This window comes from Eumetopias jubatus, unplaced genomic scaffold, assembly GCF_037043125.1.
Source record: "Eumetopias jubatus isolate StellerSeaLion01/CBP00866 unplaced genomic scaffold, mEumJub1_p1.0 scaffold_14, whole genome shotgun sequence".
In the NCBI taxonomy this organism is placed as follows: Eukaryota; Metazoa; Chordata; class Mammalia; order Carnivora; family Otariidae; genus Eumetopias; species Eumetopias jubatus.
The window spans coordinates 105,499,030-105,526,835 of record NW_028274820.1 but is presented as its reverse complement, the minus strand read 5'-3'; the positions used below and the strand labels follow the sequence as shown (position 1 = coordinate 105,526,835).

Genomic DNA, 27,806 nt, shown 5'->3' with positions numbered 1-27,806 from the left:
CCTTGATCCCAAAACCAGACAAAGACCCCATCAAAAAGGAGAATTACATACCAATATCCTTAATGAACATGGATGCAAAAATTCTCACCAAAATACTAGCCAATAGGATCCAACAGTCCATTAAAAGGATTATTCACCATGACCAAGTGGGATTTATCCCTGGGCTGCAAGGTTGGTTCAACATCCGCAAATCAATCAACAGGATACAATATATTAACAAAAGAAAGACCAAGAATCATATGATCCTCTCAATAGATGCAGAAAAAGCATTTGACAAAGTACAGCATCCTTTCTTGATCAAAACTCTTCAGAGTATAGGGATAGAGGGTACATACCTCAATATCATAAAAGCCATCTATGAAAAACCCAAAGCAAATATCATTCTCAATGGGGAAAAGCTGAGAGCTTTCCCCCTAAGGTCAGGAACGCGGCAGGGATGTCCACTATCACCACTGCTAATCAACATATAGTATTAGAAGTCCTAGCCACAGCAATCAGACACCAAAAAGAAATCAAAGGCATCCAAATCGGCAAAGAGGAAGTCAAACTCTCACTCTTTGCAGATGATATGATACTTTATGTGGAAAACCCAAAAGACTCCACCCCAAAACTGCTAGAACTCATACAGGAATTCAGTCAAGTAGCAGGATATAAAATCAATGCACAGAAATCAGTGGTATTCCTATACAGCAACAACAAGACAGAAGAGAGACAAATTAAGGAGTCAATCCCATTTACAATTGCACCCAAAACCATAAGATACCTAGGAATAAATCTAACCAAAGAGGCAAAGGATCTGTACTCAGAAAACTATAAAATACTCATGAAAGAAATTGAGGAAGACACAAAGAAATGGAAAAACGGTCCATGCTCATGGATTGGAAGAACAAACATTGTGAAGATGTCAATGCTACCTAGAGCAATCTACACATTCAATGCAATCCCCATCAAAATACCATCTACTTTTTTCAAAGAAATGGAACAAATCGTCCTAAAATTTGTATGGAACCAGAAGAGACCCCAAATAGCCAGGGGAATGTTGAAAAAGAAAAGCAAAGCTGGCGGCATCACAATTCCGGACTTCCAGCTCTATTACAAAGCTGTCATCATCAAGACAGTATGGTACTGGCACAAAAACAGACACATAGATCAATGGAACAGAATCGAGAGCCCAGAAATGCACCCTCAACTCTATGGTCAACTAATCTTCGACCAAGCAGGAAAGAATGTCCAATGGAAAAAAGACAGTCTCTTCAACAAATGGTGTTGGGAAAATTGGACAGCCACATGCAGAAGAAGGAAACTGGACCATTTCCTTACACCACACACAAAAATAGACTCCAAATGGTTGAAAGACCTAAACGTGAGACAGGAGTCCATCCAAATCCTAAAGGAGAACACAGGCAGCAACCTCTTCGACCTCAGCCGCAGCAACTTCTTCCTAGAAACATCGCCAAAGGCAAGGGAAGCCAGGGCAAAAATGAACTACTGGGATTTCATCAAGATAAAAAGCTTTTGCACAGCAAAGAAACAGTCCACAAAACCAAAAGACAACCGACAGAATGGGAGAAGATATTTGCAAATGACATCTCAGATAAAGGGCTAGTATCCAAAATCTATAAAGAACTTATCAAACTCAACACCCAAAGAACAAATAATCCAATCAAGAAATGGGCAGAAGACATGAACAGACATTTTTCCAAAGAACACATCCAAATGGCCAACAGACACATGAAAAAGTGCTCAACATTGCTCGGCATCAGGGAAATCCAAATCAAAACGTCAAAGAGATACCACCTCACACCTGTCAGAATGGCTAAAATGAACAAGTCAGGAATCGACAGATGTTGGCGGGGATGCGGAGAAAGGGGAACCCTCCTACACTGTTGGTGGAAATGCAAGCTGGTGCAGCCACTCTGGAAAACAGTATGGAGGTTCCTCCAACAGTTGAAAATAGAGCTACCCTACGATCCAGCAATTGCACTACTGGGTATTTACCCCAAAGATACAAATGTAGGGATCTGAAGGGGTACGTGCACCCTAATGTTTATAGCAGCAATGTCCACAATAGCCAAACTGTGGAAAGAGCCAAGATGTCCATCGACAGATGAATGGGTAAAGAAGAGGTGGTATATATACACAATGGAATATTATGCAGCCATCAAAAGGAATGAGATCTTGCCATTTGCAACAACATGGATGGAACTGGAGGGTGTTATGCTGAGTGAAATAAGTCAATCAGAGAAAGACATGTATCATATGACCTCACTGATATGAGGAATTCTTAATCTCAGGAAACAAACTGAGGGTTGCTGGAGTGGTGGGGGGTGGGAGGGATGGGGTAGCTGCGTGATAGACATTGGGGAGAGTATGTGCTATGGTGAACGCTGTGAATTGTGCAAGACTGTTGAATCACAGATCTGTACTTCTGAAACAAATAATGCAATATATGTTAAGAAAAAAAAAGAAGAAGAAGAAGATAGCAGGAGGGGAAGAATGAAGGGGAGTAAGTCGGAGGGGGAGATGAACCATGAGAGACGATGGACTCTGAAAAAGAAACTGAGGGTTCTAGAGAGGAGGGGGTTGGGGGTTCGGTTAGCCTGGTGGTCGGTATTAAAGAGGGCATGTTCTGCATAGAGCACTGGGTGTTATGCACAAACAATGAATCATGGAACACTACATCAAAAACGAATAATGTAATGTATGGTGATTAACATAACAATAAAAAATTTAAAGAAAACAAAATTTAACGAAGGAGGTGAAAGATCTGTGCTTGGAAAACCATAAACCACTGAGGAAAGAAACTGAAGATGACACAAACAAATGGAAAGATAATCCATGCTCATGGATTGGAAAAACAAATACTGTTAAAATGTGTACACTACCCAAAGCAATTTACAAACATAATGCCATCCTGATCAAAATGCCAAGAGTATTTACCAGAGAACTAGAACAAACAATCCTCAAATGTGTATGGAGCCACAAAAGACCCCAAAGAGCCAAAGCGATCTTGAAAAAGAAGAACAAAGCTGGAGGTATCATAATCCCAAATTTCAAGATATACTACAAAGTTATAACAATCAAAACAGTATGGTACTGGCAGAAAAAGAGACACATCGATCAATGGAATAGAACAGAGAGTCCAGAAATAAACTTGTGTGTTTATGGTCAATTAATCTATGACAAAGGATGCAAGAATATGCAATGAGAAAAAGTCTCCTCAACAAATGGTGTTGAGAAAATTGGACAGCCAAATGCAAAAGAATGAAACGGGACCACTTTCTTATACCATACACAAAAATACACTCAAAATGGATTAAAGACCTAAATGTGAGACCTGAAACCATAAAACTCCTAAAAGAAAACATAGGCCATCGTTTCTTGGACATCAGCCTTAGCAACATATTTATGGGTGTGTCTCCTGAGGCAAGAGAAACAAAAGCAAAAATGAACTTTTGGGACTCCATCAAAATAAAAAGCTTCTGCACAGCAAAGGAAAACATCAACCAAAACAAAAAGGCAATCCATGGAATGGGAGAAGATATTTGCAAATGACATACTTTATAAAGGGTTAGTCTCCAAAATATATAAAGAACTGATAACAACTCAACACCCCCCCGCAAAAAAAATCTAAAAAATGGGCAGAGGACCTGAACAGACATTTTTCCAGACAATATCCAGATGGCCAGCAGACACATGAAGAGATGCTCAGCATCACTCATCGTCAGGGACGTGGAAATCAAAGCCACAATGAAATATCACTTCACACCTGTCAGAATGGCCAATATCAAAAAGACAAGAAATGACAAGGGTTGGCAAGGATGTAGAGAAAAAGAACCCTCATGCACTGTTGGTGAGAATGCAAACTGGTGCAGACACTGTGGAAAACAGTATGGAGGTTCCTCAAAAAATTACAAATAGAAATACCATATGACCCATTAAGTCCACTATTAGGTATTTATCTAAAGAAAACAAAACCCCTATTTTAAAAAAATATATGCACTCCTATGTTTATTGTAGCATTATTTACAATAGCTGAGATATGGAAGCAGTCCTACTGTCCACGGATAGATGAATGGGTAAAGAAGGGGTGTGTGTGTGTGTGTGTGTGTGTGTGTGTGTGTGTGTGTGTGTGTGCAATGGAATATTACTCAGCCATGAAAAAGGTATCTTGCCATTTGCAACAGCATGGATGGAACTAGAGAGTGCTTATGCTAAGTGAAATAAGTCAGACAGAGGAAGACAAATATCATATGATCTCACTCATCTGTGGAATCTAAAATACAAATGAACAAACAAACAAAAAACAGACTCTTAAGCACAGAGAGCAAACTGGTGGATGTCAGCAGGAAGGTGGGTGGGGGATGAGCAAAACAGAAGAAGATGATTAAGAGGTACAAACTTCCAGTGATAAAATAATTAAGTCACAGAGATGAAACTGCAGCAGAAGGAACACAGTCAATAATCCTGCAATAACGTGGTGAGGTGCCAGACGGGGACTACACGTACCATGGTGAGCACCAAGTAACCTACAGAACTGTCAAATCGGTATGTCCTGCACATGAACTAAGCTAACATTGTATGTCAACTACACATGAATAATAAAAAAATAATAAAATAAATTTTAAACATTTAAAAATTAAAAAAAAATAAAGAGGGGTTTTGGAACTTTCTTAAGCTCACAATTTCATGGACAACCGTGAGCTGCCTGTACCAGACAGTGTTCAATTTTGTAAAGACATGGGAGCCTTTGATTCAGTTCTTAGAAATGCAGATTCCTAAGTCTTACCCCAGACCTGCTGAATCAGTCTCTAAAGGGTGGGACTGAGAACTGGCTTCTTTGCCAACCACCCGGGGAGCAGTTCATGCTCACAAATATTTAAAGCCCTGGTTGAAAGGATACCAGGCCAGACTGAGTATCTGGGGGGTTTGTTGAGAAACATTTGGTCAAATCCTGAGGCCTCCAAACAGAGCTACCTCTGGTGATGGAAACAGCTAGTGTCCCGTGGAACAGGAGGCGCCCCATGGCACAGGGACAGGCGGCCTTTCCAATGGGATGACCGGCACCGAGAAAGCCAGATCAAGGCTGCCGTGTGGGGCTGTACCTAAGGCATCCCAGGAACTGGGCAGCCTACTTCTCTTTTTAAAGATCTCCTTGGGAAGAAGATTCTCCTAAATCTGGAGGGGAAAACATCGTCATAAGTGAAATCAGCCAGGTGCAGAAGGACAAACAGTTGATAACCATGTCGCTACGAAGCAGCTAGAAGAGACAGAATCACAGAGGCTGAAAGGAGAGGTTATCAGGGGCCGGGGAAGGGGACAGGCGGTTTTGTTTAGTGGGTGCAGAGTTTCTGTGGGGGACAATGAAACAGTTTTGGGTACAGATCGTAGTGATGGGTATGTAGCACTGTGAGTGCTCTTAATGCCACTAAACTGACACAACAGGTTAAAATGATAAATACATATATTTACTCCAATAAGAAAAACTGGAAGGAGATAATGGATTTTAATATTTTAAAATTCATTATGTAATCAATAATCGTCATTTAGAAAGAAATTTGAACGCAATCCAGGATGAATAATAAATCTAAGGAAAAAAGGTTTTTATTATTTGTAGGAGTAGGTATATGAGCTATGCTTTGGTGGGCTCTAGAGTGTTTTTATTTTTTGGGTTTTTCTTTTTTTTTTTTTACTGTTAGTGATGGCACATTTATTGTCATTCACAGAGTATGTATAATTGCTAAAACTGTAGGGGTAAGAGGTTCGCCTGTCCATTGTTCTCATTTTACAAATGAGGAAGCTATTTGGTTTTGGTCTCTGGTCCCAGAAATCTATTAATGATAAAGATGGGCAAGAACCTAGTCTTCCAGATGTCCAGTCCCATATGCCTCACTGCAAACTCTCTTGTATAGCAAAGTCGAAATGCCCCGTGGAAATGCATTCTAACTGCTGACCGGTGATCTCCTGTCCATGTGGGACCTCCAGCTACCTGCGGGGCCTGAGACGGACCCTGCTGCATGAAACCCTCTACTTGTAGCCTCTACCTGTATTTGTCCAGGTAAACCTCAACCACGAGGGAAGTGAATTCTCATCTTCACGTCATGGATGAGGAAACTGGGTCTTCAGGAGTTTGACTTGTCAAAGTTGGCATGTGGCTCTGGGGGCTGGGAGACAATACTGGACATGCTTCACGCATTTTGCAATTTTTGGTCAAGGGCAAGTCCTCAATGAACGTCTAACAGAAATGACTTAGAATTGTTAAGGTCTTCCCTCGTCTCCTCTCTGCTTTGCTAGCTAATAAAAGTGGCCTAGATGATTAATGCTAACATCTCAGAATGCTTCAATTAAAGGAAACATTAACAGTTTACATTCACTCCCAGGGGAATGTCACTTGAAGTTTCTACGGACTGCTTTGCTCCTGACATTATTTTATGTACACGCAATAAAGGAACCCCCAAATAGTCCAGAATAACATGTTTTTCCCAGAACGGTAGGACATTTTTTTCAGAGAAAAGAGGACAGAGCCATAAAACCTGACAAAACATTTAAAACAAGGCACAGTAATCTGAACTGAGGGTAAACGTGTTTCCCTCACACGTGAGTTTGGCTTGGAAAAAAGCTACAGCAATGTTTGCTGGAGAAGAAACAACCCACACAGAATGGACACCACCTTCCTCCCTCCCTCCCTCCCCACGTACCAGGCCCACGCCATCACCATCTAGTTCAGACAAACTCCAACTCTTCCCATAACTAAACCGACTTGAAAAAAGGAAAATTTAAACAAAGAGAACAAAATCACTTAAAGAAGCTAAGTGACCCAAGCTAACCCGTGTCAGCCCTACTTCTTTTTTTTTAAGATTTTATTTATTTGTTTGACAGAGAGAGAGCATGAGCAGGGGAGCAGCAGAGGGAGAGTGGCTTTGAAGAGCCCAGTAAATGGAAAGGACATGAAAAGAACAGAAGTGGTTTCCCCACAAGTGTCCTGCACGCAGAGCCTGGATGCAGGTGCCTGGCGCCTGCCCTCTCCCCCTGCTGATGGACATGCCGCAGTGCAGCCTCTGAGTGTGTGTGATGTTCTAGCATCAAGGTAGAAGGTGTGGGGCAGGGCTGCCCAGTCTTTACAATTTTAGGAATAACAGAGTTTTCTATCCATTAGAAGCTTCGTTAATAGGAAGCACATAAAACAATGAGTCGGGAACACAGGGTTCTTCACAGACCTCTGGTTGGCCCTGTGACCTTAAATATGCTTCTGCTCATTTGAGCCCCTCACTTCCTCTATCAAATGAGGTTTACTACACCTGCAATCCTTAACTCCCTGGCTTACGGGCAGTGCAAAACAAAACCTTCAGGTACAATTTAAAAATTATCACTACACACCTAGCAGAATGGCTAAAACACAAAATAATGATAACCCCAAATGCTGGTAAGGATGTGGAGAAACTGAATCACTCTTAAACTGCTGGTGGGCATTTAAAATGGTACAGCCTCACTGGAAAATGGTGGCAGTTGTTTAAAAATGAAACATGCAATCACTATATGATCCACCCACTGAATTCTTGGATATCTATGCCAGAGAAATGACAACTTAAGTTCACAGAGAAACCTGTACATGCATGTTTAGAGCAGTTTCATTTGTAACAGCTCAAAACTGGAAAGCCAGGTGTCCTTCAATGGCTAAATGATTAAACTGTTAGATCCCTACCATGGACAGCTAGTCAGCAGCAGAAGGGACAAAACCACTGATATTATCTCAGTATACAAAGTACTGATAACGGGAATGGATTTCTAGGAAATTAAGCTAAGTGGAAAACATCAATCTTAAAAGATCATATACTTTGTGATTCTGTTTATAGAACATTCTTGAAATGACAGAATTATAGAGATGGGCAAGAGACAACTGATGGAGGGCAGGGAAGGCTAGAGGAAGGGAGGTGGGGCCTTGCGGACGTGTTTTGCATCTTAACGGTGGCGACATCACACAAATCTACACATATGGTAAGACTGCCCAGAACCACACACACACACACACACACACACACACACACACACACACGGGAAATCTGCATGAGATCTATGCATTATCTGAATGTCAGTGTCCTGGCTATAATACTGTACTCCACTTTTGCAAGATGTCACCATTCGGGAAAACTGGGCAAAACGTGTAAGGGATTCCTCTGTCTTATTTCTTACAACTGCATGTTAATCTACAGTTATCTCAAAAAGTTTTATTTTATTTATTTTTTAATTTAATTTTATTATGTTATGTTAGTCACCATACAGTACATCATTAATTTTTGATGTAGTGTTCCATGTTTTCGTATAACACCCAGCTAGCCCAGTGATGGGTATTAAGGAGGGCACGTATTGCACGGAGCACTGGGTATTGCACGAAAAAGTTTGATTTTAAAAAATTAAGAGCACATGCAAGATCAAGCGTTTATGGTCTCAGCAGATGCTGCACTGTTAGGAACAAGGGCACCTCGTATTCATGAGAAATGGGTGGTTGAGTGGTAGTAAAGAAAAATAACTTCTCTGGGACATTTATGTGAGATAAGGAGGCAAGAAAGAATTTCTAGAACCCAGAGACAGAGCATCATTCATAGATACCCAGAGAGGTCCAGGAGGTAATTCTGGGGGGAAGGCAACTACAAAGATTTATGGAGCCTCTATTTTGTGTAAAGTGCTCCTCTCAACAATGGAAATAATAAGACTCTGTCTTTATGTAGCTCCCAAGCAAGGGGGGAAAGAGATTGTGTGTGTGTGTGTGTGTGTGTGTGTGTGTGTGTGTGTGTGTGTATAAAAAGCAACATCATTTATCTGGGTTAACCCATGTCTTTCATCAAAAAGATCCTACCTTATCTAGCAACAGTGGAGGAAGAACTATTAATTGTAACACCATTTACAAGACACATGTGAGTCAGAAGTCATTAGGTAACAAACAGTTCTGGCCACCACAGTATCATTAGGCCCTCTGCATAGTTAACCGCATGAAACCATCTATAATGTGTAATAATGGATACAAATTCATCTCAGGCAAGTGACCAGACAGGCTCTCGTGCAGTAAATGAATTTAACTGGCAGCCAGCGTGGGTTTAAAAGACCGTTCAGATTCCAAGTTTGAAAGAACTGAAAAGAAGATGATTCAGCATCAATTTCTTACAGAGGTTAGAAGTTGGAGGTTGGAAATTACAATCCAGCGAGAAGGGCCTGACACCACCCAAGCTGCTGGGGTGTAAAAGGACATTCAGATGGTGGGTAAGAGTGAGAAATCAGTGTGCACTCCGGGGACAAGAGGGCCTAGCAGAAATCCCGGGGGAGAGATGCCTGTGTGCACCTGCACACACGCACACCACACGGATGCAGGTAATATAACAACACAAACTGGAATAGATTTTCCACGGGCTTCAATATAAAACTTGATATAACACTGATGCAAGATCTCGACATCAAAGATCAAATGCGGGCCAGAGAAGCAATAGGCACTGCAGGACTCAAAGAGGAGGTTTTCAGTTAAATAGGAAACATCTGCTGCAAGAAATGACAAATTGATTGTCCAAAGCTGGCACCTCCAAGTTATGGGGGATTCGGTTTTCGGCCCAACTTCTGCACTCCCTTCTCCCCACAAGCTGTTCTTTCTTTGTACCCCCACGGAACACTGGGTAGATGGTCACCTCACTTCCTCTCCTCACCCAACATGCCTTCCCGTCTATAGTTTTGGACTGGATACATTCCCTTTTGTCAAGACCTAATTGCAAGTCAGTCTGTTCAGGGAAGCCCCATGGAATTACGGGGACCACACGTCTTCTGTTGCCTGCGAGCCCCTACTGGCATCTCTCCTTTCACAGCAGTGAGTGAATGGAAATCTCATCTCTTCAGCTGGACCACGTGGCAGCAAGAGCAGGAACAGGACCTTCTTCCTTTCTCTTCCAGGGGACTGAGACGATTATGTTCACCAGTGTACATCCAGCACCTAACACATCGCTAGCAACCTGACAGTTGTTCGGGGAATATCTACTCCCAAGCAAAGGAATAAGTGAACGTATAGGTTGACTTGAGTTTTGTATGGTGATCTATGATGTAGAAGACGAAGGTCAAGACAGACACTTCTGTGCTCCAAAGAGAATGTAAAGAGGAGTAGTAATTTCTGAAAACCATGCCACGGTGAACGGGAATCGATGGGTCTCCTGAAAGTAAAGGCTGAGCCCGGACAAGGAGTATGTGAGTTAGAATATGTTGCATGGAGATCACCTAACACGGACCCCACAGGTAGCTTACATAGGAGGGACCTGGGGAGGCAAGTGCAGGAAAGTAAGACCAGCGGAGAGGCCGTGGGCACAGGTCAGTAAGACAAGGACGTCTGGTGCGTGCGGACCTGTGTGCGCGCGTGTGCTGACACGCGTTTGTACACGTGTGTGCTGCGTGATCCGGGAACGCCGGAAGGTGTACCAGAGGCACTTGGGAATGCAGGAGAGTATGTTAGAGGACAAGTACAGGAGAGAAAACAAAGATGCTTGTATAAACAAACAAAACACTGAATTCAGATCAAAACAAACATGGCTACAAAGTAATTCCCTTAGTGAACAGACTTGTAAACTTGCATCCTAGATGCAACACCTTACTTGAGGAAAGCCTTGCAAAATGTGTAAGCCCACACCAGGGGTCAGGGAATCACATATGGGGGCTCACTTATAGGGACAATGCAGAGAATAAAAATGCCACTGGATTTTCCCAATATGTTAAGTGGACGGAGAACACCCTTGTAGTGAATACATACAGATACAACATCATGGAAAATTTTGAAAATACATAAAGTTTGAAATAAGGGAAATCTCTAGATGCCAGAAATGAAGATAAAATTTATCATGAGAATATCAAGTTCCAGCCTAACCCTGGGCAGCTAATGGGGGTGTGAGGCTTGAATACAGGCTTACAGTTGGGGTGTGAGGCTTTAATGCCCTCAAGGGGGCAGGGCAGGTACCTGGGGCCTCAATGGGGCCATGAGTTGAAACCGCAGACCGCTTAAAAAATCCAGTACCCACAGGGGTGCCTGGGTGGTGCAGTCGGTTAAGCGTCTGACTCTTGGTTTGGGCTCAGATCATGCTCTCAGGGTCACGGGATCGAGCCGCATGTCAGGCTCCCTGCTCAGCATGGTGTTAGCTTAAGATTCTCCCTCTGCCCCCCCCCCCCCCGCTCTCTCTCTTTTTGTCTCTCTCAAATAAATAAATCTTAAAAAAAAAGCCAGGACCCACATATGAATTAACCTTCCTTTAAAATGGAACTGGGGCACATGGGTGGCTCACTCAATGTCCGACTCTTGATTTCAGCTCAGGTCATGATCTTAGGGTCGCGGGACTGAGCCTGGTGTTGGGCTCTGTGCTGGGTGTGGAGCCTGCTTGAGATTCTCTCTCTCTCCCTCTGCCTCTTCCCACTCCCCACTCCCCCCCAGAAAAAAGAAAAGAAAAGAAGAAGATAAAATGGGACTAGAAAATTCTCCCATCATTGAATACAGGCAATACAGTTTTCTGTCAAGCCAGGGTTCTGGGTGGGGTGCATGGGATTGAGGATTTTCCTAGGAGAATTTGGAACCAAAAGCCATTGCCCTTTGCATATACGGAGTCTATATTTGCACCATCTGGTTGTCAGGGAACTTCCAGGGAGAAATTAACATAAACACAGTCAAGTTAAAATCCTGCAGCACCAGCAAAGTCACATACAAACCACTTCACAGGGTCACCCTGGTGAGGAAGACCACGCAGTCAAACTACGCCCCCTTAGGAAGAGCTTGTGATACAAAATAATCAATCATAAAAAAAAAAAAAACCACCCTGAAGGTGAGCAGAGTAAATGAAAGAATCTGCACCCTCTGCTCAAAAAGTTTTTAAAGAACCAAACAGTATTTCTAGATTTTACAAAACATATATCCGTGGAAATAAAAACTTAATGGGACCATTATGCAACAGATTAAACATAATTAAACATAATTGAAAGGAAATTAATGAACTGGAATGTAGATTAGAACAGAGCATGCACAATATAGCTCTGAGAGATAATTAGATAGAAATACACATTACAGGTTACATAAGATAAAATAAAGTCCAATACAGACTTTATTTTATTTCCAACACAGAAGCCATTCTAGAAGGAAAGAACACAAGAAGGTATTTTCTCTGAATGAAGAGAATCTGGTACAGATTTGTTTAGACTTAGAACATAAAGTAGTGCAACCAGTCAGGGCAGTATAAATAAAAATGAATTCCTACATGTATAAATAACAGTGAAAATTCAAGACCTAAATAAAAGCGATCGGGGGAAAGAAAAGGATTTTCTACAGAAGGACAGAAGTTAGATTGTATGCAGAATTATATACTCAGCAATGAGGCTAGAAGGAAAGGGCTTATCACGTGCAAAAAGGGAAGGAAAAACAACCTAGAATTCTAGCTAAAGTCTTATCTGTATGATAGCCGCGCAAACAACTGACCCAGTAAATCCGTCACAGACGTTCACAGAGATGTCGGCCAGAGGGGCTGGAACCCAGGAAAGAGTGAGAGGCAGCCGCCCACGGTGAGCAGAGACAGGGCTGAATGCAGGCGGTGTAAAGTGATAATGATTATTAGGCCTAACTGGAGGGGGTTAAAGAAGATGGAATGGAAATACCGGAAATTAACACAGGAAACGAGTGCAGGATGATCAGAGAGAAAGAATAGCCATAGAGCACACTGGATCAATCCTTAAAAATTTAATAAAGGGAACAAGAAAAGCAAAAAGCATGGTATGCAGGAAAAACAAAACATTATTTTAGAACAGTCAACACTTACCAGGAATCGTAAAAATCAAGCTAGTGAACAGAACTCTACCTCAATGCTTAGAAACTCATCACTGCTATGAAACTTGACCAAGCAGGGGGCCTATGGACTCTCCAGTGTGTGCTGATGTTGTATCTCAGAGTCCCCTCCCTGCGTGGTGATGAATTAGGAACTGATGACAAAAAGCCACAGGTAAAAGCAAGCCTGAATTTGGAAATGAAATATACATGAGTAACAAATTATAACGTAAAATATGAAATATTTATTTTTTTAAAGATTTTATTTATTTGACAGAGAGAGGAGAGCACAGGTGGGGGCGTGGCAGAGGCAGAGGGAGAAGCAGGCTCCCCGCTGAGCAGGGAGCCCAACATGGGGCTTGATCCTAGGACCCTGGGACCACGACCTGAGCGGAAGGCAGTCACCTAACCAAATGAGCCACCCAGGTGACCCCCAAAATGAAATATTTAGAATTGAATGACAATCCAACACTCCATCTTGAGATCTGTGGATGCAGCTAAAATAACCAAGGGAGATCCATACCCATTCCCTCAGAAAAGACTAAAATTAGTTCTAAGATCGCATCTCAAAGATTTAAAAATAGAGTAGATGCAAAGATAGTGGAAAGGAAGCAGTACAAAAGAGTAGAAATTAAGGAGAGAGAAACCAAAAATGAAAGGAAAAAAAACGAAAGTATAGGTCTCTAAACACAATGCAAACATGAAAAGTTATATCAAAATCAATCAAAATCAAAACAGAAAAGAGACAAACAATATTAGGAATGAAACATGAGATATAACTACTTTAGAAAAATATCAGATGAAAAGAGATGAATAACTTCATAATGATTTTGAAAATTCAGATATAATTGATGATTTTCTAAACAAATATTGGAATTGACTAAGGAAAATTCTTAAATAGAACTGTAATCATCAAAGGAACTGAAGCCAATAGTTTAAAAGGAATTAATGAACCACAACAGTATCAAGACCCAAAGGAATCAAGCCCTGGTGGAATAAATACCCTCTTGCTAATATAAGTAACGAAAAAGAAAAAGAAAGCCTCCCAAAACATAACCAGCAAAGAGTATTTAAAAAATACTTAATATCTAAATAAGGTATCTTGGGAATGCAATGACATTCGTTTAACGTTGGGAATTTTATTTAGTAACAGATTAAAAAGAAAAAATATAATCTTTTTATGTATAGAATCATAAATCCTCTGAAAATCCAACACTGATTTATAATTCAAAAATAAAGAAATTAAGACCAGGACTAGAAGTGGTATTTATTAATCTTCTAGGCAGCAGCTACCAAAGCACACAGAAAATCACACCGATGAAGAAAACAGAAATACTCCCCTCATGTAAGGAAGAGGACTAGAGATCATACTCTCATGGTTTCTTGACTACCACTGGGCTGGAAGTACTAGTTGGTGCAGGAAGGCAAAAAGCAAAGGAACAACAAACAAAGAAAATGGGTAAGTCAAAGAAGAAACAAAGTTGTCATTGTTTGCAAGAGAATCCATCAAATTGAACTTAAAAATGACATTGGTAACACTCTTAATTAAAAGATTCACCTTAAAGAGTTATTAGCATTTCTATTCACTGATAACAGTCTATGTAAAGTGTGAGTAAAAAGAAAGAAGTTACACTCTTTAAAAATCATATACAAATAATTATTCTAAAATAGGTAAGACATTTATGGTGAATATTATAGAATTGTACTGGAAGACCTAAGACCTACCTATGTTTTATATGCTACTGCAGGACAGAGTAATTCAATTTTATAAGTTATCAATTCTCTACAAATAATTCGATATGATTTTAATAAACATACCAATAGGGATTTTAATGGAATTTGAAAGCTGATTCTTTTTTTTTTTTTAAGATTTTATTTATTTATTTGTCAGAGAGAGAGAGAGAGAGCGAAAGAGCACAAGCAGGGGAGTGGCAGGCAGAGGGAGAAGCAGGCTCTCCGCCGAGCAGGGAGCCCGATGTGGGACTCGATCCCAGGACTCTGGGATCATGACCTGAGCCGAAGGCAGACACTTAACCGACTGAGCCACCCAGGCGTCCCTAAAAGCTGATTCTTGATATGATAAAGAGAAGTGAAGACAAATACAAGCCATCATACACAGCATTGGTCAGTGACGATTACTGCAGTAAAAACTACCAGGAAATGATGGAACAATTTAATGAATCATGATAAAAAATGGACTCTTCATGTAGGAGAAACATAAAGTTAGAGCATTTCCTAACAATATAAACAAGACACATTTGTAGAAGATTGCACACATAAACAAAATTTTACCTTTTAGAAGGAGGATACCTGGGGATGTTTAATTTTAAAATAAATTTTTAAGTTGAAGAACAACACCTCCAGAGAAAGTGCACAAATCATGTATACAGTTCAGTGAATGTTTGCAGTGAACCCACTCGGTGTAATGAGCATAAAGATTGAGAAACAGACCTTTCCTAGACATGGTGAAACCCTGATTCACCTTTCACCCATTCCAATCCAACCCCAAGATAACCATTCCTCTCCTGATTTTTATCCCCACAGATCAGTTTGTGGGTTTTTTTTTTTAACTTTGCAGAAATGAAATCATGACAGTATTCTTTTGTGTCTGACTTCTCTTCTCTAACATTATTTTTATGAGCAAAGATGAAAAAATAAAATAAAAGCAGGCCAGAGCATCCAGAACTCCATTAGAATACATATGGTCTAACATACAGGTAAGTGTCATCCCAGAAAGACAGGAAGAATGGGATGGGAGAAATAGGAGAAGAGGGGAAGGTGAATGAACCACAACGGACATCGATCCATAAAGCCCACAGAACCCCAAGCAGGCTAAATGTGAAGATAATTACCTGTGTGCCCCTCATGTGCAACCTGCCAAAAACCAAAGATAATGATAGTCTTCAATGTGGCCAAAGCAAAAAGAAACATGCACATAGAGGAACAAGATAGGAATGGAAGAGAGTTCTCAGAATCTGAGCAATCCAGAAAACTGAAGTGCTAGAAGTCCCAAAAGAAGAGAGAAATCTATCAACCTGGAGATTCTTTATTCAGCAAAAAATATTTTTTTTAAGAAAATGAAAGCAATATAAAGACTTTTTCAGATAAACTAAAGCTGAGGGAATTCACAGCATTACAGTGTTAAAAGAAGTTTATTTGGGCAGAAAAAAAATGATGCCAGAGGAAACTTGTATCTATAAAAAAGATTAAGAATTAATAAAAACCCTTTTACGAAGATGGCGCCGAAGGCTAAGAAGGAAGCCCCTGCCCCTCCCAAAGCCGAAGCCAAAGCAAAGGCTTTGAAGGCCAAGAAAGCAGTGCTGAAAGGCGTCCACAGTCACAAAAAAAAGAAAATCCGCACGTCACCTACGTTCCGACGACCCAAGACACTGCGTCTGCGGAGGCAGCCCAAATATCCTCGAAAGAGCGCCCCCAGGAGAAACAAGCTTGATCACTATGCCATCATCAAGTTCCCCCTGACCACTGAGTCAGCCATGAAAAAAATAGAAGACAACAACACACTTGTGTTCATTGTGGATGTTAAGGCCAATAAGCACCAGATCAAACAGGCTGTGAAGAAGCTCTACGACATTGACGTGGCCAAGGTCAACACCTTGATCAGGCCTGATGGAGAGAAGAAGGCATATGTTCGACTGGCTCCTGACTATGATGCTTTGGATGTTGCCAACAAAATTGGAATCATCTAAACTGACTCCAGCTGGCTAAATCTAAATTAAATTTTTTTCACCAAAAAAAAAAAAAAAAAAGAATTAATAAAAAAAGGTGGGTAAACCTAAAGCAATTTTTTCTTGATCATTTTGGAAAGTACTTGATCTTTAAGCTGAAAATACTAATGCATTGTAGAGTTTATAACATGTACAAATAAAAAGTGGCAAAATACTGGAAAGGTTGTTATAACAGAAACGAAAGGACGCTGTTGTAAAGTAGAAACACTTCAGGTAAAGTGATGTCATGTCAACTGGAGATAAGCCTGATAAGGGGGAGATGCTCGTGGCAAACCTTAGAGCAGCCATGAAAAAGTGGGACAAAGTGTTTTTAGCTAAAAACCCAAAAATGGAGGGGAAAAATGGGAAAATAACCTCAAGTAACCCAAAGCGGACAGGAAAAATTGAGCCAAAACTCAGACAAGATGTGAAACAAATAAAGACACACCACGAAACCAAAAAACCAAATAGTAAGATGGTAGATTTCAACCAAGACATGTGGATAATTGCATCACACTCCGTGGTCCACATGAGGGGTCCACACATATTTTCTCTAAAGGGACAAGTAACAAATGCTTTAGGCTTTGTAGGCCATGCAGTCTCTGTCAAAACTACTTCCCGTCATGCAAAAAAGGCCTTTGAGGATACAAAAACAAATGTCCATGGCTGTTTTCCAGTAAAGCTTTATTTACAACAGGCAGTGATCCTTTGTCTAAACATTCCGTTTAAAAGGCAGAGACTGTCAAACTGCAAGCAAAGAAACAAACAAACAAAAAAAGCGAAAAGGTAAGACCTAACTACATGTTACCTATAAAAAATACACTTTACATATAAAGGTATGGAGAGGTTAGACATGAAAGGACACAAATGGTAATCAAAAGCAAGTGGCCCTGAGACTGTTTGGAAAGAAAACGGCTGACCCCGCGGAGAGGAGCAGGGCTGGAGCGGCCGCAGAGGAGGGCAGCTCTGGCTGAGCGGGAGGGACAGAGGGGAGGCCCGTCCCGTGCGCGTGCGCCCTGATGCAGAAGGTCCCAGCTGAAGGAGAGCTGGCTGGAGAGATGTTCACTTAACCACCTGAGCCACAGTTTTTCTCTCTTTTTTAAATAGCCTTATTCTGTTTTCTCGAGCATTTTAAGATTCATAGCAGAACTGAGTGTGAGGGACGGAGCACTCCCGGGTACCGCCTGCCCAGACACATGCTCAGCAGCCCCCAGCAGCATGGTGCGTTTGTGCAATCGATGAGCCAACACTGACGTGCCATCATTATCCAGAGTCCTCAGCTGCCTTAGGGTCACTCTTGGTGCTGTACCTTCTGTGGGCTTGGATAAATGTATGGTGTCATGGATCTATCACTCTGGATCATAGGGGGTGATTTCACTGCCCTAAAACCCTCTGTGCCCCACCCCATTCACCCCTCTCCCCCCAACCTCTGACAACCACTGATCCTTTCACTGTCCCCACAGTACTGCCCTTTCCAGAATGTCATAGAGCTGGGATCACATAGACTGTAGTCTTTTCACACTGGCTCCTTTGTCTGAGAGCTACACATCTAAGCCTCCTCCATGTCGCTTCATGGCTTGAAAGCTCATGTCTTTTTAGGGCTCAATAGTATTCCATTATCTAGACGAATTCACACTTTCTTCCCATATAAAATGAGAATAATATCTTCACCCTTGTCAACTTCACGGGTATTTTGTGAAATAAAGGAGGTTAACGATACGAGAGCACTTTGTAACTTCAGAAAGAACGGCGTTCTTAGGCCCGTGGGACTGCCACGCATATGCATCATGGGGCCTTCCCTTGCCCTGGATTTCACACTACAGAGAGCAGAGTTCCCCGCCAGGGCACCACTATGTGCTTTGCTTGACTTCAGTCACTCCCGTTTGCAAGGACACACTGCTCTATAAAGACGCGGTCAGCAAAATCAACACTGTGCACACCCACGGTGCTTGCCATCACCTCCCCCTGCAGAGGCCCAAACCTACCGCCGCAGCGCCCCTCCAGAGGTCAGCGGTGAACTGTTCCCACAGCATCTACACCCCTGAGCTCCTTTATTCCAGGGTCCATGGTAAGGCTGATCATTAGCAGTATGGTGGTGGTTTCATGGTGCGGTTCCTAACGATTGATAGGTCAAGCAGTGCTTTATAAAATTAAGATTAAAAAACGACATGATGCACTAGAAGCAATAAAGACCCTACAGAGTTCTCTGAGCATCCTTGCTCCCTTAAAGATGTGTGCACACCGTGCTGGGTGTGTTCTCAGAGACAGTGTGGCTGTGTCGAACTCCAGAACCTAAGAAAGCCAGCGGCACATTTGACCTGCCAACAGGGTCCTTCCCTGAGTTACAAACAGGGACTTGGCAAGACTCTACTGGAACTGTGTTTGACTGCATCCAGGGTCTCTGTCTTCAGAGTCTCTACAGTCTATTCACAAAGCTGTTAATTTCGTGCACTAGTGCTGTGACAGACGTCCCTGATATCAGGGACACTGACGTTACCGTCTGACTGGGGGCCCAGCTGAGACCAGGTGAGGATGTGGGAGCCCACGCTACTGTGTGCAGGATCTGCGCCATGGCTAGAGGAGGTGTGAACTCGTAATACCCACTGAAGAAACATTTGATCTGCATGGTTCACATCCAGAAGTTCCATGTCCGAGTGTTTCAACCAGGACATTTATTTTTTTCCCTTATAAGAAGGATTTTGCTTTATGGAACGTTGATTGAGTTAGGTCTCTTGGTGTAAGATTCAGGACTTGAAACTTCAGTATATTTAGGAAATGCAGTCACAGTCTCACATATTTACAGACAACATCGGCCTGTCATTTAGTCCTGATTTTGGTAAACAAATATCTCACTGTTTTAATAGAAGCCTAAATGAAAGATAATCACCAAATGTTCTATTTTTTCTTAACTCTGGGTTATGAATTAAATCTGTGTCCTTCATCCCCCTCCAAATAAAGGTAGGCTGGAGGCCTAACCTAACTCCCAGTGCTTCACAATGTGACTTTATTTGGAGACAAGGACCTTACAGACGTAATCAAGTTGAGGTCTTTAGGGTGGCCCTAACACCACGTGACTGGTGTCCTTATAAAGGGGAGAAATTCGGACACAGAAATTTGGGATGCAGAGAGGTCACCATGTGTAGATGAAGGCACAGATCAGGGTGATGCTTCTAGAAGCCAAAAAATACCAGCGTGCCAGCAAAACTCAGAAACCAGCAAGAGGCCCGGAAAGATCCCTCGTCGCGGCCGCACAGGGCTGGCCCCTTGACCTTGGCCCACCAGCCTCCTGAGCTGGGAGACCACACCCAGCCCGTGGGGGCCTCGGGAGCAGTCCTAGCACACGCATGCGCTGTGCGGGCCTAAGTCCCAGGCAGGAGCCGTGAGGCCGGGGCAGCCTGCTTCTGCCGTGTCCCACTGCGACTGCACCGCTCCATGCCTCCCGCGGGCCACGTTCCCGCCCCACGGCCCTTCCACAGGCTCTTCCCTCTGCCTCGAGGTCCCGAGGGGCGCAGGCTGCCTCTTCACTACTTCTAGCATTTAACGGTAGTGACCAGTTCCCTCAATAACCAGCTTGTGGAGGCATTAGCCAGTGAGTAGCTAAAAACTTCACAGATATTTTGTCAGCCTTGTTTTCTTCTTCATGTTTTAAATTATCCTAAAATGAAGCAAGTGCACCAATACCAATAATCTGTGTTTCCAAAATCTGAAGAAATAAATTTCATCTTAAATCAAGCCGGATGCTCTTATTTTCCTGAAGTGGTTCGGAGGAGCCTCGCGTGTTGGTGCGGCCTCACTGATTGGCTTCCTGCGCTGTCTTTACGAAGTGGTCGGTACTCAGCGCCAGGGCTCCCTCCTCGACATTCTCCACGAGGCACGGCGGGTCTGTGTCCTCCCCTCTCCCTTCAAGGCCTGCTCAATATCTACTTTCCTTCTAGGACTTTCTCCCAAATGAATCCACATCATGCCAGGCCTTCCCCTGCTTTCCGTTTCCCTAATGCCTGCGTACACAGCGGATATAGAGACGCTGTGGACACCCTTCAGGGTTTTCTCAAAGCTGTGCTTTGCCATCGCAATGGTGGCAACCCCACGGATGATGTCCCCCCACCAGCCGGGTGCGGGCTCCCGCGCGTGGGAGTTAGCGCCTCTCCTCCTCCGCTCCGGGGAGCGCCGGGCGCAGCACTCGGCACCTACGAGGTACTCAAGGCAGTTTTCACGACAGCACGGAGGAAAAATGGACCAGTTTCACTTCAGTGGTTTTTGTAATTTGGGTCAAACACCCTCTTCCTTTCTGTGACTATGATGAATACCCGATCCTGAGAAAAGTAAGTCCGTATCGTTCTAAACGTGAGATAATGGTTTTTATATACAAAGAAAGAGGTTCCAAAGTGCAAACTCCACTCGGATGTCAGAACGTTTTAGGCATCATAGGGAAGAGAACACCGTGGGCCCTCCTTGCCTCTGCCACCTTGCTTCCCCTCCCCTTGCCTCTGCCACCTTGCTTCCCCTCCTCGAGCGTGTGCCCTGCAGCCACACACCTCCCGGGGACAACACAGAGCGTTCTTCGCATCTAATGACTAGTGCTGTTCTCTGGCTCCTCAGCAATGGTATGGAAAGTGCCACCTGGTAGAGTTTTTTTTTTTTTAAGCTCACTATAATAGTGGAAAAGAGTATCTTTAACCAGCGCCACAGCTATTATGGGGGAGGGTCTTTAGGAAATGATTGAATTTGCTCCCTTTCCGGGAGAGTTACAGCAGCGGCAGGTGCAGGGGGACGCCTGGGTTTGGCCCAGAACCGTTGCCCTATATAGCACAGCTGGGTCTGGGGATGCCACGAAGGAAGCGATAGGACAACAGGTGACAGGGTGGCGTCCAGGGGAAGGAAGCACAGAGAGAGCCAAGATGAGGGGGGTGGGCGCATCCAGGAGAGGGGAAAGCTAGGGAGGCGGAAGGGAACCCTTCCTTTGTTTCTGTTTTGGTAACATTCCCAATTACATGGCTATTTTTAAATTCATTAACATCAGATAAAGACTTGACCATCAATATCACAAGAAGTCAGTTCTACAATTGGGGGATGAGAAACCACAAAGTCAACCAGACTATGAATACAATGCCCTTCCAAGCATGTCCTGCCCTCCACCTGGGTGTGGGAGCCCAGTCTCAGTCATCGATGGGGGTCTGAGTCTCTATTCATGTTGCCTAGCCAGGGACTGGGGAGAGACTGTTGTCCACGCAGAGTCTTGACCTGGTCTAGGTCAGCTGTCGAAACCCACCTGGAATCCACAGAGCCATTTCATCCAATTTCAATGGTCTGAAGCTTGCCGTGGAGAGTTTCCTCTATGCTCAGTACTGTGGGAGGTGCTCCGGGCAGGGGGAGGGGGTTGGCCAAGACAAGAAATTCTATTTCTCTAGGATACTTGAAATGGGGAATCAGATATGTACATCAAGACAGTGAACTAAAAGTACAAGGGTGGGTATGAGTACATGACAAAGAAATCAGAGGCAGCAAACACAACAGGAATTCAATGTCACAAACAGCTTCTCACCGTAGGCCATAAATGGCCCAGGCTGAGAAGGACAATTCTTGCTGCCTAAGGGGAAACTGACTGACTTTTCCTCATTCATTCATTCTTCACTCATTCATTCTTTACTTAGCCTACACAGTGGGGCAAGACACCAAGGAACAACACCGAAGATGTATGCCTACCTTCAAGAAGCCTGAATCTAGCAAGGGATATTGGGAGGGACACACACACACACACACACACACACACACACACACACACACACACCTGCCATGTGGTTCTGGAAACAGCGTTAATAGCTGTGCATATTACAGAATGGCTGAGCTCGAGTGGAATGCTTTCACATGCATAATTTATACTCAGGTGTCCCTTCTGATGCATGAGTCTCCCCAGCCGTAAGCATCACCTAGACTAGGAAACCCATAGCAATTGTGCACCTCCTGGAGCAAGCCTTTGGTCAAACAGAGAATTAGAACCCAGCAGAACCCACTGCCTTGGAAGGTTGGGGGGGCAGGGCACCATTTCTGCATTCTCCCCCCAGGCACCTGAATAAATGGCACTTTTTCTCATCGAGACTTCCTCCTGGTTCTTCTGCCCACGGGGAAGCTGCTTTAAAAGTGCAGATCACCCATATCGTATAACTAGGGTGTTATTAACTACTAAATTGTTCCAGCACGGGGTGTAGTTGTGAACGATGCTGCCTAATTCACTACCTGAGTCATTTGTGTGCAGGACCCAGGTCCACGATTAAACAGCAGGAGGGCTGCTTTTCCTCTGAGCTCCCCATGCCTGCCCCAGTGCCTGGAACAGAGTGACACACACTGAGGGTGCTCAGGTTCCGGCTGGTCAAATCCTTGGGTGCAGCCAGGAGCACCCCTTGGCTCCACAGTTGGCATAAAGGCTGGGGCCTAGAGGCAAAAGCCTGCTCTCCTGGACACAGGGTCTGTGTTTTGTTTTCTATTTACACATCAGTGGCACTCAGGGTCCCAGAGAGGATGCATAATTTTCTTTAAAGTACATGCCCCATGATTCTGAACAAACAGCCTGCTAGAGCGGACAATCACTGGTCCAACATCTAAGTGAGATCAATTCATAATCTGAACAGCACTGCCAACGAGCACAGTCGAATTTAATAGCAAGATCCCACGTATCTGGCTTTTCAAAGATTCGTAGGAAAGAAATTATGCCCTGTGATCACAGGAAGGTAGCGTTCACGCACCAAGAATTATTAACAAACAAAAGGCATTCAGTCAAGATTTGTGCAGTTCTGCTTTCTTCCTGCCAATTAAGTCAGAATGTAGCAGGACTGGAGCTATTGATATCTGATCCTCCCAGAGTGTGGTAAACTACGCGTGTGCCTGACATGAATACAGCCACTGGCACAGGAGTGATTAACCCGTCAGGTGCCCCCACCCCGCATCACACCCCGCCGACAGGCTAACCAAGGGGACCAGAGCAGCTCATCGCGTTCGCTGTCCCCTCCCGGTCGGGCTCAGTCCGCGCTCGGTGGGCCTCTCCCAGTGCAGCTGTTCGCTGGAGCCTGAGGAACATCTCTGCGATGAGAGACGCGTGTTTCTTCCCCTACCTCAGGGCCGTCTGGTCAGCCTGCCAAAGGGGACGTTGACCAGGAATCTAGGAACCCCCCAGACCCCAATGTGAGTGACTCCCCTCCTATTTGCCCACTTCGTGAAGCCATCCATGTTCTGGGTGGTTTGTGGGCGTACAGATCAGCTAGGGGAGGGCAGGTATGCGCCTCAGCAAGTGTATGTTTAAAGGGGACGTGCTCAAGCATCACCCAGGACGCTCTACCTGGAATGCGTGCCCTGCAGCCACACACCTCCCGGCCCCTCCCAGGGCCTGCGCACTGGCCGCAGCTGTCCTGAACGCCCCTCCTCAGACCCCCATTGCCACGTCCTCTGGTCTCGGCCTCTACGTGGTTTCCTCGAGCCCCACCGTGCCCCCCTCCCTTGGGGAGCCTACCTTCGTGCCCTGACCTGCACACTGCATTTTCCTCTCCAGCTCTTATCCCCAACCTGGCATGTTGTAAATATATCCATTTATTCATGGTCTCTTCCCAGTAGAATGTGCGATCCACAGGAGTAGCGACTTGGTCTGGTTTGTTCACTGCTGTGTTCTGAGTGCCTGATATGTATTGCAGACTTAATGAAGACTCGTTCAGTAAACAAATGGGTACTGATAAGGATCCCAAGTAGATCAAATGGGCTATTTTTTCATGCTGTTTTTGGTACCATGTGTTAAACCAATCTTTTTTCTCTTTCTCCTTCCATTCTCCTCCTGCTCCAAGCCACAACAAGCCATGGTTTTAAATGGAACAGACACGCTGGAGGTTCTTGGGGCGCCACGCTATGATTGCTGTTTGGGGGGCACCACTGACTGTGGCCGTCCTCCGGTGGGACCGCTGACAGGGCTCCTCAGATCTAGAAGGCGAAGTAAAGAGCAGATCCTGTTCTCAGGCCAGTGAGTCCGTCTGCAGGAGGTACTCAGGGGCCCCAGAGCCTGGTACCTCCAGAACGAGAGCTGAAATCTGTCCCTCCCTGCCAGAATGTCAGTCTTTCTTTGCATAAAGTCAACACCATTTGTGACCTTAACCAGACTGTCCAGTGCCAGCAAAGAGAGCCCACGTGTTCATGCAACTCACCGCAGACCCACTCTGTGGCTCAGGACACCGAAGGCTGGCTAGCCCTCCTCAAACCAGAACTGGACCCCCAGGCTCCCACCCTTTGGAATCTGTTCATTGCAGCACCCTGCCTTTTCCCCTGAAGAAGCCCAGCCTGGGCCTGCAGCTGGCGATGGACCTGGGCAGCTGGGGCCTCCTCTGCAGGCAGTGGAAACGCTGCTGAAACAGTGTGGCCCCCAGCCTGACCTCACAGCATGGCTTCCAGCAGGTAGCAGGGCAGGCAAGCTGACCAGCACACACCCTCCATGGCCCATCATTTATCTGTCCCCTTCCAGAGGGTCCGTTGTTTCCGACTCTCTTCCCAAAGAGTGGCCACCAAGAAACAGTGATGGGAGTCCTCTGATGTGATCCTCATTGCCACCGCCATGATCTTGGCTGTTGGTGTCATCACAATTATCAGAGTCGTTGCCTGCCATTGTCCCTATTACTGCTTTCTTCACCACCACCGCCACCACACAATCATCACCGCCATCACCGCCATCACCGCCATCACCACCGCCACCATCCTCACCACCATCACCACCACCACCACTGCCATCACCATCATCATCATCACCACCATCACCACCATCCTCACTGTCACCATCATCACCATCCTCACCACCACCATCATCCTCCTCACCACCACCATCATCACCATCACCACCACCACCATCATCATTGTCATGATCAACACGGTTGTTGTCACTACAGCTATACCCGAGATTCAACTCTTGGTCTTAATCCTAATCTCAAGCAGCAGCTCCTTCCCTAAACCAAATACCTTCCTGCAGTTTGAAAACTCCCCCGGGCATTTGTGACTGTGAATCAGCATCAGAGGGGAGACTGTGCCTGCCGTGGCCTGGGTCCCCCTTGCCAGTGCTCTCTTGTGGTCTTTGCACCTCTGGACTATAAGCTCAATGCCAGCAAGTGCCGAGATGCCTCATGGAAGGCTCAACCAACCACATATTAATCTTGCTTCTGAGTCTCAGCCTGTCTCTTTCACGGCTGCCCCCCAGCGCCCAGCACATTCCGTGTGCACATTTCCTGGGTCATCAGTCCCACGGTTGTGGCCTAATGGGTGACACTGATCCTGGTGACCTTCCTCCTTGTGGAGGCCGTCATTACGGCCTGGGACAGAGCAGGTAGTCGATAAACACTTATTAGCAGAATGGATGTTTTGGTTTGAGTAAAAAAATAGAGTCGGCCTCATTAGTAAATGAAGGTCTATTTGCCAAGCTTGGCTCTTCCATTTCAAGTGAAAACATACCACGGGACATACAAATTTACAATAAATTTGAATGCCATGATACCGATAGGTTCTAAAAAGACACCAGAGAATGATGTTCAAGCTGGCATGAGATGTGAAAGCACAGAAAAAGGAAGCTCTGGAAAGTGACGAGGATGTCATTTTTGGATCCATAGAAACAGAACTGAGCCTAGAATTCCCAGACTCCTGGTCTTTGGACTCTGTTCACCACAGGATGGTTTTGCTTCAAGCTGGCTTTGCTACGTCTCCACTTTCTTGTACGAGGAATGGTTGGGGCCACTCCACTGGACCACGGTGACTGGTTTGCCAAACAAGTGACCATCCCAGCCTTCATTGCAGGACCACCTGCTCTGCTTTGCATGTCTTATTTTTATAAGTCAATGATCCCTCAGAGCTAAAAGGCTGTTTTTCCCAATCCCTGGTGGGGGGTAACAGGAGGGGCAGCTGAAGAAAACATGACCTTCTTGGTCCTGTCTTCCTCCTCTGCACCCCCCATTCCCACCCATGGTCATAAACCCCAAACCTCAGTTTATATAAGAGGATTAGATAGAAGGAGATTTCCATGAAAAAAGAAAATTCAATTATTAGTTTCCTGATTCTGTCAATTACGTCATTAATTCAGAAACTTGACAGGTGAACCAAGGGTGACCAAGATCTTACAAATCTGGACATTTATCCTAAAACACTTGTTCAGCTGTAAAACAAAACATTAAGGACACATGAGAGCTGTCTCCAAATATCTGAGGGTCCCTGAGTGACAGTGGAGAAAAATGTATAGTGTCTCGACTGTCTAATGTGGTAGCCAATAGATACTTGTGGCCATTTAAAATTAGGTTAATTATAATTATGTAAAATTAATGTTCATAGCAGCAATGTCCACAATAGCCAAACTGTGGAAGGAGCCGAGATGCCCTTCACCAGATGAATGGATAAAGAAGATGTGGTCCATATATACAATGGAAGATTACCCAGCCACCAGAAAGGATGAATCCCCAACTTGTACATCAACGTGGATGGAACTGGAGGGGGTTATGCTGAGTGAAATAAGTCAAGCAGAGAAAGACAATTATCATATGGTTTCATTCACATGTGGAACATAAGGAATAGAGCAGAGGACCATAGGGGAAGGGAGGGAAAACTGAAGGGGGAGAAATCAGAGGGGGAGACGAACCATGAGAGACTCTGGACTCTGGGAACCAAACTGAGGGTTACAGAGGGGAGGGAATTGGGGGGAGGGGGTAACCGGGTGATGGGTATTAAGGAGGGCACGTGTGGTAATGAGCACTGGATGTTATTCACAACTAATGAATTGTTGAACACTACATCAAAAACTAATGATGTACTCTCTGTTGGCTAACTGAGCATAATGAAAAAAATAAAATTAAAAACTGAATTCCTCAGTCACAGCTGCCACGTTTCAAGGGCTCCGTAGCCATGTGTGGACAGTGGCTACCACCTTGGACAGGGTAGACACAGCGCATTTCCATCACTGCACAAAATTCAGCAGACACGAAGTCCTATGAGGCAAACTGAAATCGGTCTATCGGAGAACTTTGTAAAAATCACAACTGTCCAGCTTTGGGAGAGGGTGGTGTACAAGCAAAGAACTTTGTAATGAAAGAACTAAGAACAGCCCTAAGTAATAAGAGGCGCGAACGTTCTCTCCCAGAGAAGTTGTGCCGTAAAGACTCAGATGCCTGTCACTGTCCCTCTAGTCTCAAAATTCTACGACCCTACTCAGCATGGACTATGTTCAGGACAGCACAGGAATAAATACACATTTGTGTTGAGGA

At 44.3% G+C, this 27,806-nt stretch overlaps 2 protein-coding genes across 2 annotated transcripts in view; one reads left to right on the top strand and one right to left on the bottom strand.

The window, feature by feature from the left end:
* Positions 1-27,806, bottom strand: part of DPP6 (dipeptidyl peptidase like 6) — a 719,037-nt gene that overhangs the window by 220,066 nt on the left and 471,165 nt on the right. The gene's annotated exons all lie outside the window — the stretch shown is intronic.
* LOC114197987 (large ribosomal subunit protein uL23) lies at positions 16,050-16,546 on the top strand. The gene has a single exon (XM_028089215.2). It carries the CDS (start codon positions 16,057-16,059, stop codon positions 16,525-16,527), a length of 471 nt encoding a protein of 156 aa, XP_027945016.1. The 5' UTR covers positions 16,050-16,056; the 3' UTR covers positions 16,528-16,546.

Coding starts and splice junctions, on each gene's coding strand:
- LOC114197987 (XM_028089215.2), top strand. CDS start 16,057: ATGGCGCCGAAGGCTAAGAAGGAAGCCCCTGCCCCTCCCAAAGCCGAA.